Below are 14444 nucleotides of genomic sequence, written 5' to 3'. Positions count from 1 at the left end.
TACACAGTAAGCGCGCAAAACTACTGCCGCGTTAGCCGATGCTCACTTCACTTCGCAGCCTTACCTTAGCGCGAGCAACGAGCAATCTGTTGAGAGCCCAGTGCTAAAATTAGGCACACACCATTCTGTGCTCGGAAATGCGAGCGCAAGCAGGTAGCCAGCGTATAAGTGGCGTGACGCAAAACGTAATAAATTACAAATTAGCCTAATGCCTGTTGAGTGTACATCTTGTAAACCTTAAAATGCTCATAAACCACATTAAATTCAACAATAATACTGTACTAAATGCACTTATTTATGAGGCGCTTGTACATGTAATATACATGCAATACACTCAGTGGAACGACAAATAAGTGAAATAACTTAGAGAGCAAGCAAAGACAGTATGATCACGTGAAGCGCAGTTTGTCGACCACCAATAAAGCAACGCCCAATGGTTGGTAGCCACCCTGAGTAAATCTAGATAAATCAATGGATCTGGAGGCGTGCCGAGGGACAAACCTTGTCTTGGTACCATTAGTTCATTCATCTTGGGGCATCACTACAGCTCGTGAAGACACGAAGTTTCGCAGACTCGGCCATCCTGCATAGCACCCTAGATGGCTTGAATCACCTGTCCTGCAACTCACATAGCGATGGAGTGTTGTAGCAGCCGGTGCGTTGTAGCACCAGTGTTGTGCCATACTACATGCACCACCTGTCTACCACGAGGCGACGAGATCTCCCACTTCTCCGCGACGAATCAAGAATTCGACACGGGAGGCGACTTCAAGAAGCGCCCAGCCATCTCCACGACGAATCAAGAATTCGACGCGGGCGAGGTCATCACCCCGGCCCGCCTGGTTCCTGCGGACGAGAACTCGCCCAAACCGGTTCCTGATGACGAGGCTTCGACGAAAGGATTTAAGGGAGAACCGGCCCATTGTGACAAGGGAAAGTCGCTTGCAGCCGCTTAGTCAGTCTGATGCCTTCCTACTGCTACCTGTACGCTATCATACACTATCTGTAAATATTGTACAAAGTTTTTCGTTTCTTCTTCGTATGCCGAAAGAGTCCGTCTTTCGCCGTCCACTCCGAAGTCACAACAACAGGGAGTCGAGGCGGTGTCGGTCCGCTTTGAGTAGAGGGGAGTCGAGGTGCGGTTCTTGGACAGCCTCAGGTCAGTAGCAGTCGTGGTGTTCTGATGGAAGCCCGAGCCCGGAAAACACGGGAACGGTGGTGACAGGACGTCAGAATGTTGTGGTTAAACTGTAGCACTCTCCGGACATAGGGGATCCGGCAACAAACAAATCTACCCAACGATAATTCAAAGCGTGCCCGAGGCACGGCCTATCACCAAGACTTCCAAGCCAGTTCAGCCGCTCGTTGCGGTTACCTCACCACTCTCGCAATCACGTGAGGAAACGGTCGAGCCACTTTCAAGACAATAGAGAGGTTCATTTGCGATAGTGACCTAAGCAGCACCGCCATTGTCACCTGTTATGGCGGCAGCGTGGAGAAGCCCACGCGCTTCGCGACTCAAGCACGTGGCGTAGAATTTGTTCCGCGGCGTCATAGCAGTAAAATGATCCTGCTGACCACCCGCTGAAACTCATCGGTCCCGTTGCTTATGAAATAGGCCATGCGCCGCCGTGCACCAACCACACACATTCACCCGTGCACTTTTTCCAGTCCCACGCCCATCGAACGCCTTGCCAAATTTATTATTGATGGATCAAATTATGTCACGTGGAAGGACAGGAATGTATGCACCACACAATGTTTATATTTTACCTGTCGTGCTCGCTATTGCAAGCGCATTTTGCAGAGCATGGAAAAGACCGCTGCTGGACATTATTATCATGCTATAATAAGTAAGTGCTTTTATCAAGGGATAACCTCACGGGTTGATTGTAGCGCACGTCCTCTCGTTTTATAGAAGTGGTCCATGTAGATCCAGTGCTATGACTTCAATAGATGCAGCTAACCAACTAGCCCAAAAATCTGCACCCCTGGATAATTTCTCGGTGACCATCACTATGATACGAGGGGAAATTAGAAAGTCCTTAACCCAATTTTGTAAAGCCAAATTAAGACTCCAAATGCAAAGTCAACAAATGCACTCCCAGCGGTTGACCTTTCTTGGCCTGGCATTATCTGCCGGTATCTCCGTGGCACGGCGCTCCTGTAAGTTGTTGAAAATGTCGGTTTTGCTTCATACGTCAACGGCGGGCCAGCAACAAAGTGTGATTCATCTTCTAGGTAGCAAAAAATGAACGCCCATCGAAATCCAGCAGGGAAATGCAGCCCACGTATGGGTCAGGTGTCTCGATTTGTGAAGTGTTAGGTGGTGGTGTTGTGAGTTCACAAAAGGCTGCGAAGACTTGCATGACAATGAGCGTTTGGGTAGACCTCCGGCGTCGCTGACTGACGCCAACAAAACACAGGCGTATCTCAGATTTAGTGCTGAGATGGTACAAATGTCTTGAATCGGTCTGGGGACTATTTGGAGAAATAGTGCAAGATACTTAGTATTGCACGCCTATCTGTAATTACCTGTATGTCCCTTATATTGGCTAATAAAAATAGGGGCCCATGCTGTCTAATTCGCCCTCGTGCAGTACTTGTTGTGCAAGGGCGCAAAGGTGTAAGCAGCCGTCTCCTTTTAAGAATTTCTGCTAGAGCGCATACAGCATTAGTTTTGCGAGGATAACAGCGCTGGCTCGGCATGGTGGTTCATGCGGGCCCAACACTCGGACAATGTAAGAAGCGTATGAACACAACAAAAGTGATTTCTTTACATTAGAAATAATTACTCTTCAAATGACAAACTATGGTTGCACTACACGCCTACACAAAATATGATTCATCACGGCCGCCAACAAAACACTTTAACCAACAAGCGCAGTTCAAGGTGCACATTTGCCCATTAAGCTCCATTTTCAAACTTGACGCATGTAGCCTCGCAGAAGGACTGCTCGGCGTGCTGCTTCTTGATGTCAGTGTTAGGGTTTCGTCGGCGAGATTTCACCCTGAAGATGTAGATCGATACTTACTATAGAGGCAGTCAAAAAGGTGGGCCGATCGCGAAGGCTGTGCGTCTAACCTCATTCCCGGCCCTCTTTAACAACAACAAAAAAAGAAATTCTTTCAATTTTTTTTTTCTTCTTGGACGTAATCGAACCATCGACACATGTGTTCCCAAACACAGCAGCCCGACGCTTTAGCGCACTGAGGTTGTGAGTGCCAGCTTGAACTTAAAGATTAATTTTTCGTATGCACTAGCACCTACGTGCCACGCATGTCGGAGACTGCGCCCTGACTTCGCGGATGCAGCACAAGTTGCCGCAGCGTGGCTAAAAGAAAACGCGAGAGAGAAGTCTTGTTGTACAGGGCTTTTACGCACCAGCGCGGCACCAGTACAGTCTCGTACATAAAGTTTCTTATCATAAGCACTAAAGGGAAACTCTAGCGTTAGTGTCTACGGGGGCTGCAATGGCAACAGTTCATACAGGATGGGAATTATGGCAAGTACATGAGATTAGCCTAATGCTGGTCTTTCAACGGCTTTGTTAACATTTTCAGCAAGGTAATGTGTAACAATTATTTTAATAAACATTATTGAAATTGTCCAATGCCAGGATTCGAACGCAGAACCGATAACGCAGATGCCTGATATGGGAACTATTACGCCACGGGCGCATGAACCGACACACGACCTTTATGAATTTATTGCAAGAAAGCCAATGCCTTGAGATGCATGACACGTGTCGATTTGGCCTACCTCGACAAGCTGTACCGTTGCACTTAGTAGCGATTCTGCGTGTTCGAAGCGTCTCCTGCACTTCTGGAAAAGTATAGATTGCCCTGAAATTTAGGGCAATGAAGGCATATAAAGCGTAATAAACAAACCCGCAAGAACATTGGAATCCGCAAGCCCGGAGATTAGACTGATGTGTTTACTTCGCATTATTCTCATGGTGGCTTAACAATTGCAGTAACAGAGTTTCTTCTAGTAATTATTGTAGGAACCTCTATGGTCTCGGAGGCTACGCCATCTCGGAGGTCATGCAAAGTTCTTCACAAGCACTTCGAAGTGGTGGCGCTAGATGGCGCAGCGTGTTCAGGGAGAAGAGCGAGAGAGAAACACGGCTACAGTACGTCCCTCATATGTGAGGTGTTCGAGACATTGGCGCACTAAGTCATCGCACATGAGTCCCACTCAACTTTACACATTTATAGGAAACATTCCTCACTACGTTCCATGTGAATCAATCGACTAATAGAGTAGGTGGTCCAATGTGGTTTTGCTGCTTCCTTTCTTGGAGAACTTTCAGTGTTATCTCGGTGCTATTGCGCGGAACACGCTTGATGCAGCAGACACCATACGTCACATTTATATAAGCACGTAGACTGGCCGGCGTATATGTCCGATTGCAATCTATGGATGCAGTGAGGTCCAGCATTATCCCGATTGTTGCTGGATCATCCGATAACCCCTGGTGATACTTTACAAATAGACCACTTTTGAGCGACATTATTCTATTTAGTGACAGCTGACCGAGCGTGCGACTTTCACTGCCACCGGGCTGCTTAGTGCCTTATAGACCTTGCAAGCTCTTCCATATGCTGCAAGGAAAACCATTTTAGGTTTAATGATCTTATTTTTGTGTGTGTCTATACGCGCGGCCGTACAATTTCATGTGACAAAAAATTGACATTTCCATGAGCTTCAATTCATAAGACACACAACATTTAAAAGCGAATACATTTCGTTCACTCTAGCGCCCGTTTTCATGGTGGTCTTAATTTCATCACTTAGAAGAGGCACCTGTGTGAATGGCATGCGCTCTGCCACAACCAATTTGCGTATCGCGATAGAGAGCTTGGGACGCCTGAAGTTCTGCATGCAGAGAAAGCAGCGTTCGGGATAGCCACCCCGCACCTCTTACCTGGACGGGGTTATAGGAAAGGGGAAGGGCAGTCGCCGTCCACGCCGGAGTCTGCTCCGCTGGAGACAACGCCCACACGAAAAATCGGCTTATAGGCATAGCGATGTACACTACGATGTTCTCTACGAAATTATGCATTGAAAGAAGAAACGCTACGCAAGATCCTCACTGTAACAAATATATCCCTTCAAGTGCACCATTTTCTTAACGAAGTGAATAACTTCAATAATAAAATTGTTATATTATTTGATTACCTTGACACTCAGCATCGATGGTTCCCGCACAATTTCTTTCATCTATACGAGATTGCCGCCCATTTACGATTCTTGTTTTGTTTTCCTACACAGAAACACACGCGTTGCCAACCTGGGTGCGTACGAGCCACAGGAGAACACCAAGTCCGACGACGACCACCAGTTCTACGGCCACCCCTACGAGCCCGACTACAACCCCGACGACGACGACGCGAGCTACCAAGGCACCGCGTGAGCTGCGCTGAATGAGCGAAGTTCCCGTTTTAGCTCGTCATATGCGTTCAGCCGCAGCCATCCCCCTACCTCATACACGCTACGCTCTCACTTCACAGGCTTCACCTATAGTGTCTGTGAGTAAGTAAGGTTATGAGTGGATGTGAGTGAGTTTAAGCAGGATTGAAAGCGCTCGAGTGCGAGTAGACGTAGTATATTAAATGAGCACGAACACACTCACACTCGCGCGCACACACAGGAACAGACACGCGAACATACCCATGTGGGTTTTGATCGCATGCACGTGACCCGGTCAGCGCCGTGCGAGGTGGATCTTTAATGGCATCAGACTGCGCATCACATTACAGAGTTAACGCATGCAAACCTTTGTTAAGTGTGTACCGGTGAGTGGAGGCGAGCACCAGCGGGAGTCGGTGTCGGTAAGCGTGGATGGAAGCGACTATGCATGCGAGTGAGTGTTGGCGAGCGTGAGTGAGTATCGCTTATTATGCCAACCCATAACTGCCGCTTGCCGCTGCGTCCACTCCTTCTATACGACAGAAGACTGCGTGCACTATCCTACGAAGAAAAAAAAAGAACGAATGGGAAATTTAAACCAGTACAGAAAACTTGTAAGGCTCGTTATACATGAGGCACTAGCATCCATGGTTGGTTAGAACTGCGAGACGTGATACACTCGTCTTTGAAGGAGTACTCAAACCCTTACCTGCACGAACTCAAACAGCAACCTTCGTGCTTCTTTGAATGCACATTAAATTATTTAATGTCATCGGTATTCTGGAGGGGGGGGGGCGAATTCATGACCGCTTACCGTACCCATTTTTCTTAAGCTCCGTACAAAAAGCCTACTTCGCGTAAGTGCGTGCAATGATTGGTATGTACAAGACACGTAGGAAAAGAAATATTAGTCGTCACGGCATATCGCTATCTCCGTGTGTTGCTATGTTGCCTCTGGTGACTACTGCCATTTCAGCAACCTTCTATTTTCATGTTCCTCTTTTGTCGAAGATTTTGCAAACAATCTGCCTGCTCCCAATTACTGCTTTGCATTTGTTTCGTATCGCTCCCATGCCATCCACCCAGGAAAAAAAAAAAGGCAAAGCGAAGGCGCACCTCCACAATATCAATTTTGAGGAACGCTGGCGGCGTTCGCTTCCTATTCCGGCCGCATGCCACTAAAGAAAAACAGAAAGCGCACTTACGTGGTGCACATTGCACAGGAGCCTGTGAATGTGCCACCATAGAAAGTCAAAATTGCGAAACTGTGTCGCTCCCGGACTAGCAAGACTTATCTGTTAGGGCAGCATGTTCTCGATCAGGGCTGTACTCCGCGTCGCTGTCGCAAAGGCAGCTATCGTCGCTGCCCTGAACAGGTGCAACCCTGATCCAGTAGAACCTCGTGAAACCCATTACCAACGAAAAGCATTCAATAACTGCACAAAACACACAACAATGATTAGGTCTCTGACCACAACGCGAAGAGGAATTTGGGCACAAATCGGGACGCTAGAGACCAAAGATGCGCAAGCGCGACAAAGCTACGTGCATTTGAAAGAAAAGCTATTCTTCATAAATAAATTATTTACGAATACTCTGCGTGGTATTCAAGAAAGCACACGTTATGTAACACCTGTAATGAAGCAGACACGCCTTGTGTTTGTGATAGCAAATCGGGGACGACGACGACGACCCATGCTGAGATTTGCAAGAGAGCTCGAGCTGTTCGCTACTGCTAGGCGGCTGTTAATCTGGTACTTCTCAGCTTTAATTAAACGCCAATACGTTTGCTGGAGATTGTGGGAATCCTTCAAGTCGCACTGGAGCTCCCCAATCGTACGTTGCCCACTGCCCCGCCCCATTCACTGATGCGACCTCCGCACCGTCTGTACCCATGGCTGTCCCTGTCACTTGCTCTGGCGTTCACCGTCAGCGCCGCCCGACCATCTGTTGGGGGACAGAAGAACATGATGTGGAAGACTGGCTCTCATCCTATGAACGTGTAAGCGTTCACATTAAGTGGGATGACCAGTCTTAACTGAATAACGTCATCTTTCACCTTGCTGACGAAGCAAATCTATGGTTTAAGAATCACGAATGCAACATTTCTCCCCGAGTTGGTCCGTATTCAAGACACATTTCACAGTATGTTGGCCGCCCCGCTGTCCCCAAGCTACGCGCCGAACGGCGCCTACGCCAGCGAGCACAGCATCCGGGCGAGACTTTCCACAGCTGTATTCAGGATGTGTTGGATCTTTGCAGCCGTGTTAATGCAGCGATGGCGGAGGACGAGAAGGTATACGATATTCTGAAGGGTATTTAGAACGAAGCGTTTCAAATGCTGATGATCAAGAATGCAACCAGCGTCGCCGTACTCTTTAACCTGTGTTAGAGTTTCGACGAATTGCATCACCAACGTAACATCGACCGCAAAAACATCCCACAGGCTGACTCCGTCTCCGCTATTGCACTTGCCGCTGGCCCCATACCGATCTTTCTACTCTGATCTTTCAGCTCAAGGATTTCACTCGCGAGGAACTCGCCCGCCAGCGGTCGCTGCTCCCTCCCACCCAGGAGCCAGCCCCAACACTGACTACGGCCGTGCAACAAGCCATACGTGCCCAAATATCTGACGCACTTGCCCTGGTTCGCCCGCCAGCTCCTGAGACGGCATCGCTCTGCTATGTTGATTACCCGCCGCTATTCGCATCTCCGACGGCACTAATCTCTTATGCCGACTACTCGTCGCGGGTCACAACTCCGCCGCTCAACTACGCTGTCGCTCGGCCACCCCCACCGTCATAATCCGTCCCACCACCAACGCACCGGGTTCCCCCTGCTCCTGTTCCATGGCAGTCATCCCAGCTTCTTCTTCGAGCCGACACGTGGCGCACGCCAGACAACAGGCCTATTTGCTTCGCCTATGGCAATGCTGGTCACGTTGCGCACTTTTGTCGTCGTAACATGTCCTCTCACCGTGACGTCTTTGACCAGTTTACCTGCGCGCCACAACCTGCTGCCGAGATACGCTGCCAAGATGCCGCTAACTCGCCGCTGCGACCCTTCGATCACGACCGCGGTCCAGACAGTCGCCGTTCTTCTCCACGTCGATGGTCGTTGTCACCTAAGCGTCGTCGGCCGCCTACTGCCGAGGGAAATTGACTAGCACAGTTCCGGTGGAAAGAACTCCAAACTCATCGAACTTTCTGAGGCCTCAGTTTTCACCGCAGATTGTCGTTGGCATCCATGTGGAGGGAGCATCCGCCCAAGCGTTTATCGATACTGGGACCGCGGCATCCGTCATCCATGAAAATCTTTGTCGCAAGCCGAAAAAATTCATGACCTCCGCATCTGGCATGGCACTCCGCACTGCTAGCGCGCAACGCATTCATGCTACAGCTGTATGCACAGCCCGTGTAGTCATCCGAGACGTTTTTTGTGTTGCGATCCCGTTATCAAGATCTCATCTCCGGGTGGGACTTCCTGTCACGTCACAGTGCCATCATTGATTGTTCTGGCACGCAAGTGGCCCTTTCGCCGCTATGTGAATCTGCATCAGTCGGCACCGACCTCAGTGTTCGCTAAGTCTTCGTTGATGATTATATTGATATACCTCCGTCGACGTCGGTGCCTGTGACCTTGTAGTGTACTGCCCTGCAAGTCTCAATTCTGGCGTCTACGCCATCTGACATGCTTGCCCACCGCAAGGACTTCTTTCTCCCGTTCGCCATCTTCAATGTTACGTCTGAATCCGCTTTGAGGCCCATCTGTAATCCGCACCGGTTTCCCGGTAAGTAGACTTTAGGGTTTGTGCAAACTGTCAAGAGTATTGAAGACCTTAACATTCACGATGGCGTCACCCGTTTACACTTGGACGCCATAACTTCCGCCTCATTACCAACGCCTTGAGCAGTTTTAGACAACGCTATCGCCGGAGACACATCGTCTCATCGCACTCAACTTCTTACTCTAATGAAGGAGTTTTTTTTTTCGTTCGATGCAACGAATCATCCTTTAGTTCCACAAAAGTGCCTCTCATGCTACCGACACCGGTTCCTATGCCCCCTTGCGACAGCAAGCATATCGAGTTTCCGCAGAAGAGCGCCGATTTATCACGAAACAAGTGGATGACACGCTGCAGCGCGGCGTCATTCAGCCTTCTCAAAGCCCTTGGTCGTCACCTGTCGTTCTAGTGTGCAAAAAAGATGGCACCATTCGGTTTTGTATCGATTATCCCCGCCTAAAGAGAATTACAAGAAAAGACGTCTACTCACTGCCTCGGATCGACGATGCTCTTGACTATCTGCGAGGTGCCGAATACTTCTCGTCTCTAGATATCCGCTCTGGCTAGTGGCAGATTCCCATGGCTGCGGCTGACCACCCCACGGCACCTTTCATCACTCCCGATGGCCTGTACGAGTTTAAGGTTATGCCTTTCGGGCTCCGCAATGCTCCCGCTACCTTCGAGCGCATGATCATTACCATCCTCCGCGGATATGAGCGGAATACTTGTTTATGTTACCTAGATGGCGTAGTTGTTTTCTCCCAGGATTTGCTGACCCATATCACCAGTCTACCTGACATCCTGACCCAGCTGTCTCACTTCAGTTGGCCTACAGCTCAACCTCAAGAAGTGCCGTTTCGCTGCCAGAAAATGAGCCGTCTTGGGTCACGATTTCTCGAAAGACGGCATCCTTTCTGATCCCGACAAGCTTCACGCAGTCGCCGAGTTTCCGAAGCCCCCATCTATCAATGCCCTGCGAAGTTTCATAGGCCTGCGCTCCTATTTTGGACCCTTCGTGCGAAACTTCGCCTTTATTATCGCACCCTTCACGAAGCTAATTACCGCAAGCAAAGGCATATCCGCGCGGTGATCAGCATGCGATGAAGCTTCTACGCAAATTGCTGATTTCACCGCCCATTCTTCACCAATATGGCCCAACTGCGCTGACAGAGGTTCACACCGACGCCAGTGGTGTCCGTCTTGGTGCGGTCTTGGCCCAAAGGAAAGCCACGAACGAAGAATACGTCGTGCCTTATGCCTGCAGTACCCTTAAAAAAGCTGAGATTAAAGACACCGTTACAGAGGAGGAATGCTTAGTCATCATTTGGGCATTGGGCAAGTTTCGTCTTATTTCTATAGCCGTCCTTTGAGCATCATCGTCGACCATCACACCCTTTGTTGGCTTGCCTCTTTGAAACACCCGTCGGCCCGTCTCGGTCCGGTCATTGGGCACTTCGCCGGCAGGAATATCAGATTCGTGTCCTATACCGCTCTGGTTGAAAGCATTCCGACGCTAACGCGCTCTCGCGCTCGCCCATGACACCTGATGTGATTTCTCTTTCCGTTCCTCCTCCGACCTCAGACACGTCAATAATGACCACAAGTGCCATGCTCTTCGAGCAACTCAAGGACCCATACCTTGCCCTGCTGCTCAACTACCTTCCGCTCCATCGGTCGTTCCTTCAACGAGGACGCTACGCCGTCAAACAGCCTACTTTGCCCTGCGAGACAAGACCCCCTAGAGCCACAACTATGTGGCTGACGGTCGGAAATGGCTTCTGGCTGTCCCTCGGCACATGTGCTCCGATATGTGCGTGTGCTTTTGTGCTGCTCCTGAAAGGGCCCACACCGGCGTCCTAAAAACCTTCACAAGACTGCGCCAACGTTACTACTGGTGTGGAATGGATCGGCCTGGGGAGCATTACGTTCGATCGCGCACCGCTTGCCAACAAAGCAACTCTCTCATTGCGCCCTACTGGCCCACTCCAGCCGCTACCGTGCCCTGCTCGACCGTTCGACTGGCATCGACCTCTATAGCCCGCTCCCATACATTGGATGTGGAAATCACTGGATTATTGTTGGCGTCGATCACCTGACGCGCTACGCAGAAACCGCGGCTCTTCCTGCCGCGGCGGTGCGCTACGTTGCGATGTTCGTTCTTCGCAACTTCGTCCGTCACCACAGTGCTCCTCGAGAACTACTCAGCGATAGGGGTCGTGTCCTCTTGTCAGAAGCAATACAATCCCTCCTTCGCGAGTGTCAAATCATTCACCGGAAGTCGACCACGTATCACCACCAAACGAACGATCTCACTGAGCGCTTCAACCAAACCTGTTGAGGACGTACGTCTTGTCCGACCCCACCAATTGGGACACCCCACTCCCGTTCGTGACTTTCGCTTATAACACCGGGACACTAGTGACCACCGGTTTTACACGTTTTTTTCTCTTGTATGGGTGTGAGCCTTCGTGTCCTCTGGATATTATCCTGCATTACAGCCCTGCGCTTCCTAGTGCATAATTGTTTCAGAAGTAGCCCGACACGCTGAAGATTGCCTCCAGCTCGCTCGTTCGATGACCAGCGAGGATCAAGGGCGTCAGAAGGCAAGACGTGACAGTCATCAGGCCACGGCCACCTTCCCTGCTGGTTCCCTTGTTTGGCTTTGGATACCGTCTCATATTCCCGGCCTTTGTTATAAACTACTTGCGTGGTACAATAGTCCGTATCGGATCATGGACGCCTCCTCCTATGTGAACTATTTAGTTGAGCGCGTCACGCCATCGCCGGACCTTCGTTGTTGAGATCACCAGACAGTGAATGTTAGCCGACTGAAGCCTTATTTCCACCCCCTCGTCTTCTATGCTCCGTGAGTCGCCAGCGTGGCTCCGTTTCACACACGGGGCCAAAGTAATGAAGCAGACGCGCCTCGTATTGCCGCTAACAGTTCGAGGACGCCGACACGGACCAGTGCTGTGATTTGCAGGAGAGCTTTGGCTGTTCGCTGCTGCTTGGCTGCTGTTGATCTGGTGCTTCTCAGCTTTAATTGAACAAGATTACATATTTTTATATATTGAAAATACTTCAGAATAAATTCAAGATATTCGAATATTTTTATATACTCAAATACGTCCCTCACGACCCGTGTGGTCGTGAGGGACGAGCTGCAGGCGCGACCCCCACTCGTTGGCGCCGGGAATGTAGTGCAAACTGACGAGTGTGTGTTCTTCGCTGCAAGCAAAATTACAATCTAGGCCTCCTGATCGTGAGCGACAACGTTCCGCCGAGCCGCCGAAATTCCGGCGGTGTTTTAGATAGGTTACCACGGATCTTCGACATTATCTGCGCTGCCACAAGGAAGCTGCGACTTTTCGAGGTCGACCGACGAGACGAGGCAACGCGAGGCCCCATTTTTGAAGCCCACCTTCAACCGGGGATCATTATTCACTGTGACGAAAAGGCCCCATACAAGTCTATCCCTAATTTAATGGATGCTAATGGGGCGAGCTTCAATCTGCATTGCGAGACACGCAACCACAGCGTGAACTTTGTGAACCCCATCACAAGCGCTCACACGCAAAAAAATTTAGAAGTTGTAAAAAAGTGAAGCGCCACCTCGTCAGCGACGAGTACTGCACCGCTATTGGAGTCCCACCTGATATGGATGTGATGGCGGTCGATTAACGGCCACGTGCGCTGCGAAGAGCCTTTCTTGCGTTTGTTAGAAACCGTGGATCATTCGGGGCTGCTCAGTACGACGAGTCTTTCTGGCGGTTGTTAGAAGCCATCGCTCAGCGCTACTTAATATAAAGGTGCATCACAAAGTAAAAGAAAAACCATAGCTTTCTGACCATTGGCTTGTATCACTGTTTTCCAGCATTCCTGCGTACATACACGGTAAGCGCGCGCAAAACCAGTTCCGCGTTAGCCGATGCTCACTTCGCTTCGCAGCATTACTTAAGCGCTAGCAACGAGCGATCTGTTGAAAGCCCAGTGCGAAAATCAGGCACACACCATTCTGCGCTCGGAAATGCGAGCGCAAGCAGGTAGCCAGCGTATAAGTGGCGTAAGGCCAAACGTAATAAATTACAACTTAGTCTAATGCCTGTTGAGTGTACATCTTTTAAACCTTAAAATGCTCATAAACCACATTAAATTGAATAATAATACTGTACTAAATGCATTTATTTATGAGTCGCTTGTGCACGTAAAGTGCATGCAATACACTCAGCGGAACGACCAATAGGTGAAAGAAGTTACAGAGCAAGCAAAGACTGTATGATCATGTGAACCCCAGTTTTTCGACCACCTATAAGGCAACGCCCAATGGATGGGGACAACCCAGAGTGAATCTAGATAAATGAATGGATCTGGAGGCGTGCCGAGGGACAAACTTTGTCTTGGTACCATTAGTTCTTTCGTATTGGGGCATCGCTACAGCTCGTGAAGATTCCAAGTTCTGCAGACTCGGCTATCCTACATAGCACCCTAGATGGATTGAATCACCTGTCCTGCACTCACATAGTTATGGAGTGTAGTAGCAGTCGGTGTGTTGTACCTGCAGTGTTGTGCCATACTACGAGCGCCACGTGCCGACCACGAGGCGCGGGAGCTGCCATACTACATGCACCACCCGGCTACCACGAGACGGCGAGATCTCCCACTTCTCCGTGATGAATCATGAATTCGATGCGGGTGAGGTCATCACCCTGGCCCACCTGGTTTCTGCAAACGAGAAGTCGCCCAAGCTGGTTCCTGCTGACGAGGCTTCGCTGAAGGATTTTTAGGGAGAACCGGCCCATTGTGAAAAGAGAAAGTCGCTTCCAGCCGCTCAGTCAGTCGATGTGTTCCTACTGCTACCTGTACGCTGTCATCCACTATCTGTAAACATCGCACAAAGTTTTTCGTTTCTTCTTCGTCTGCGGAGAGTCTGTCTTTCGTCGTCCATCCCGGAGTCACAACAAGAGGGAGTCGAGGCGGTGTCGGTCCGCTTTGAGTAGAGGGGAGTCGAGGTGCGTTTCCTGCACAGCCTCGGTGCAGCAGCAGTCGTTGTGTTCTGATTGAAGCCCGAGCCGGGAAAACACGGAAACGGTGGTGACAGGGTGTCAGAATGTTGTGGTTAAAGTATAGCGCTCTCCGGACATAGGGGATCCGGCGACAAACAAATCTACCCAACGATAACTCAAAGCGTGCCCGAGGCACGGCCTATCACCAAGACTTCCAAGCCAGTTCAGCCGCTCATTGCGG

General features: G+C 49.9%; 1 protein-coding gene across 1 annotated transcript in view; it reads left to right on the top strand.

Annotated features, from left to right (window-relative positions):
- Positions 1 to 14444, top strand: part of LOC135914601 (uncharacterized) — a 256527-nt gene that overhangs the window by 131498 nt on the left and 110585 nt on the right. Inside the window, exon 12 of the mRNA XM_070536517.1 lies at positions 5279 to 5416. Within this exon, the coding sequence (XP_070392618.1) occupies positions 5279 to 5416 (138 nt within the window). The remainder of the gene's footprint in view (positions 1 to 5278; positions 5417 to 14444) is intronic.

Source organism: Dermacentor albipictus, chromosome 3 (genome assembly GCF_038994185.2).
Source record: "Dermacentor albipictus isolate Rhodes 1998 colony chromosome 3, USDA_Dalb.pri_finalv2, whole genome shotgun sequence".
In the NCBI taxonomy this organism is placed as follows: Eukaryota; Metazoa; Arthropoda; class Arachnida; order Ixodida; family Ixodidae; genus Dermacentor; species Dermacentor albipictus.
This window is presented reverse-complemented; position numbering and strand designations above follow the sequence as displayed.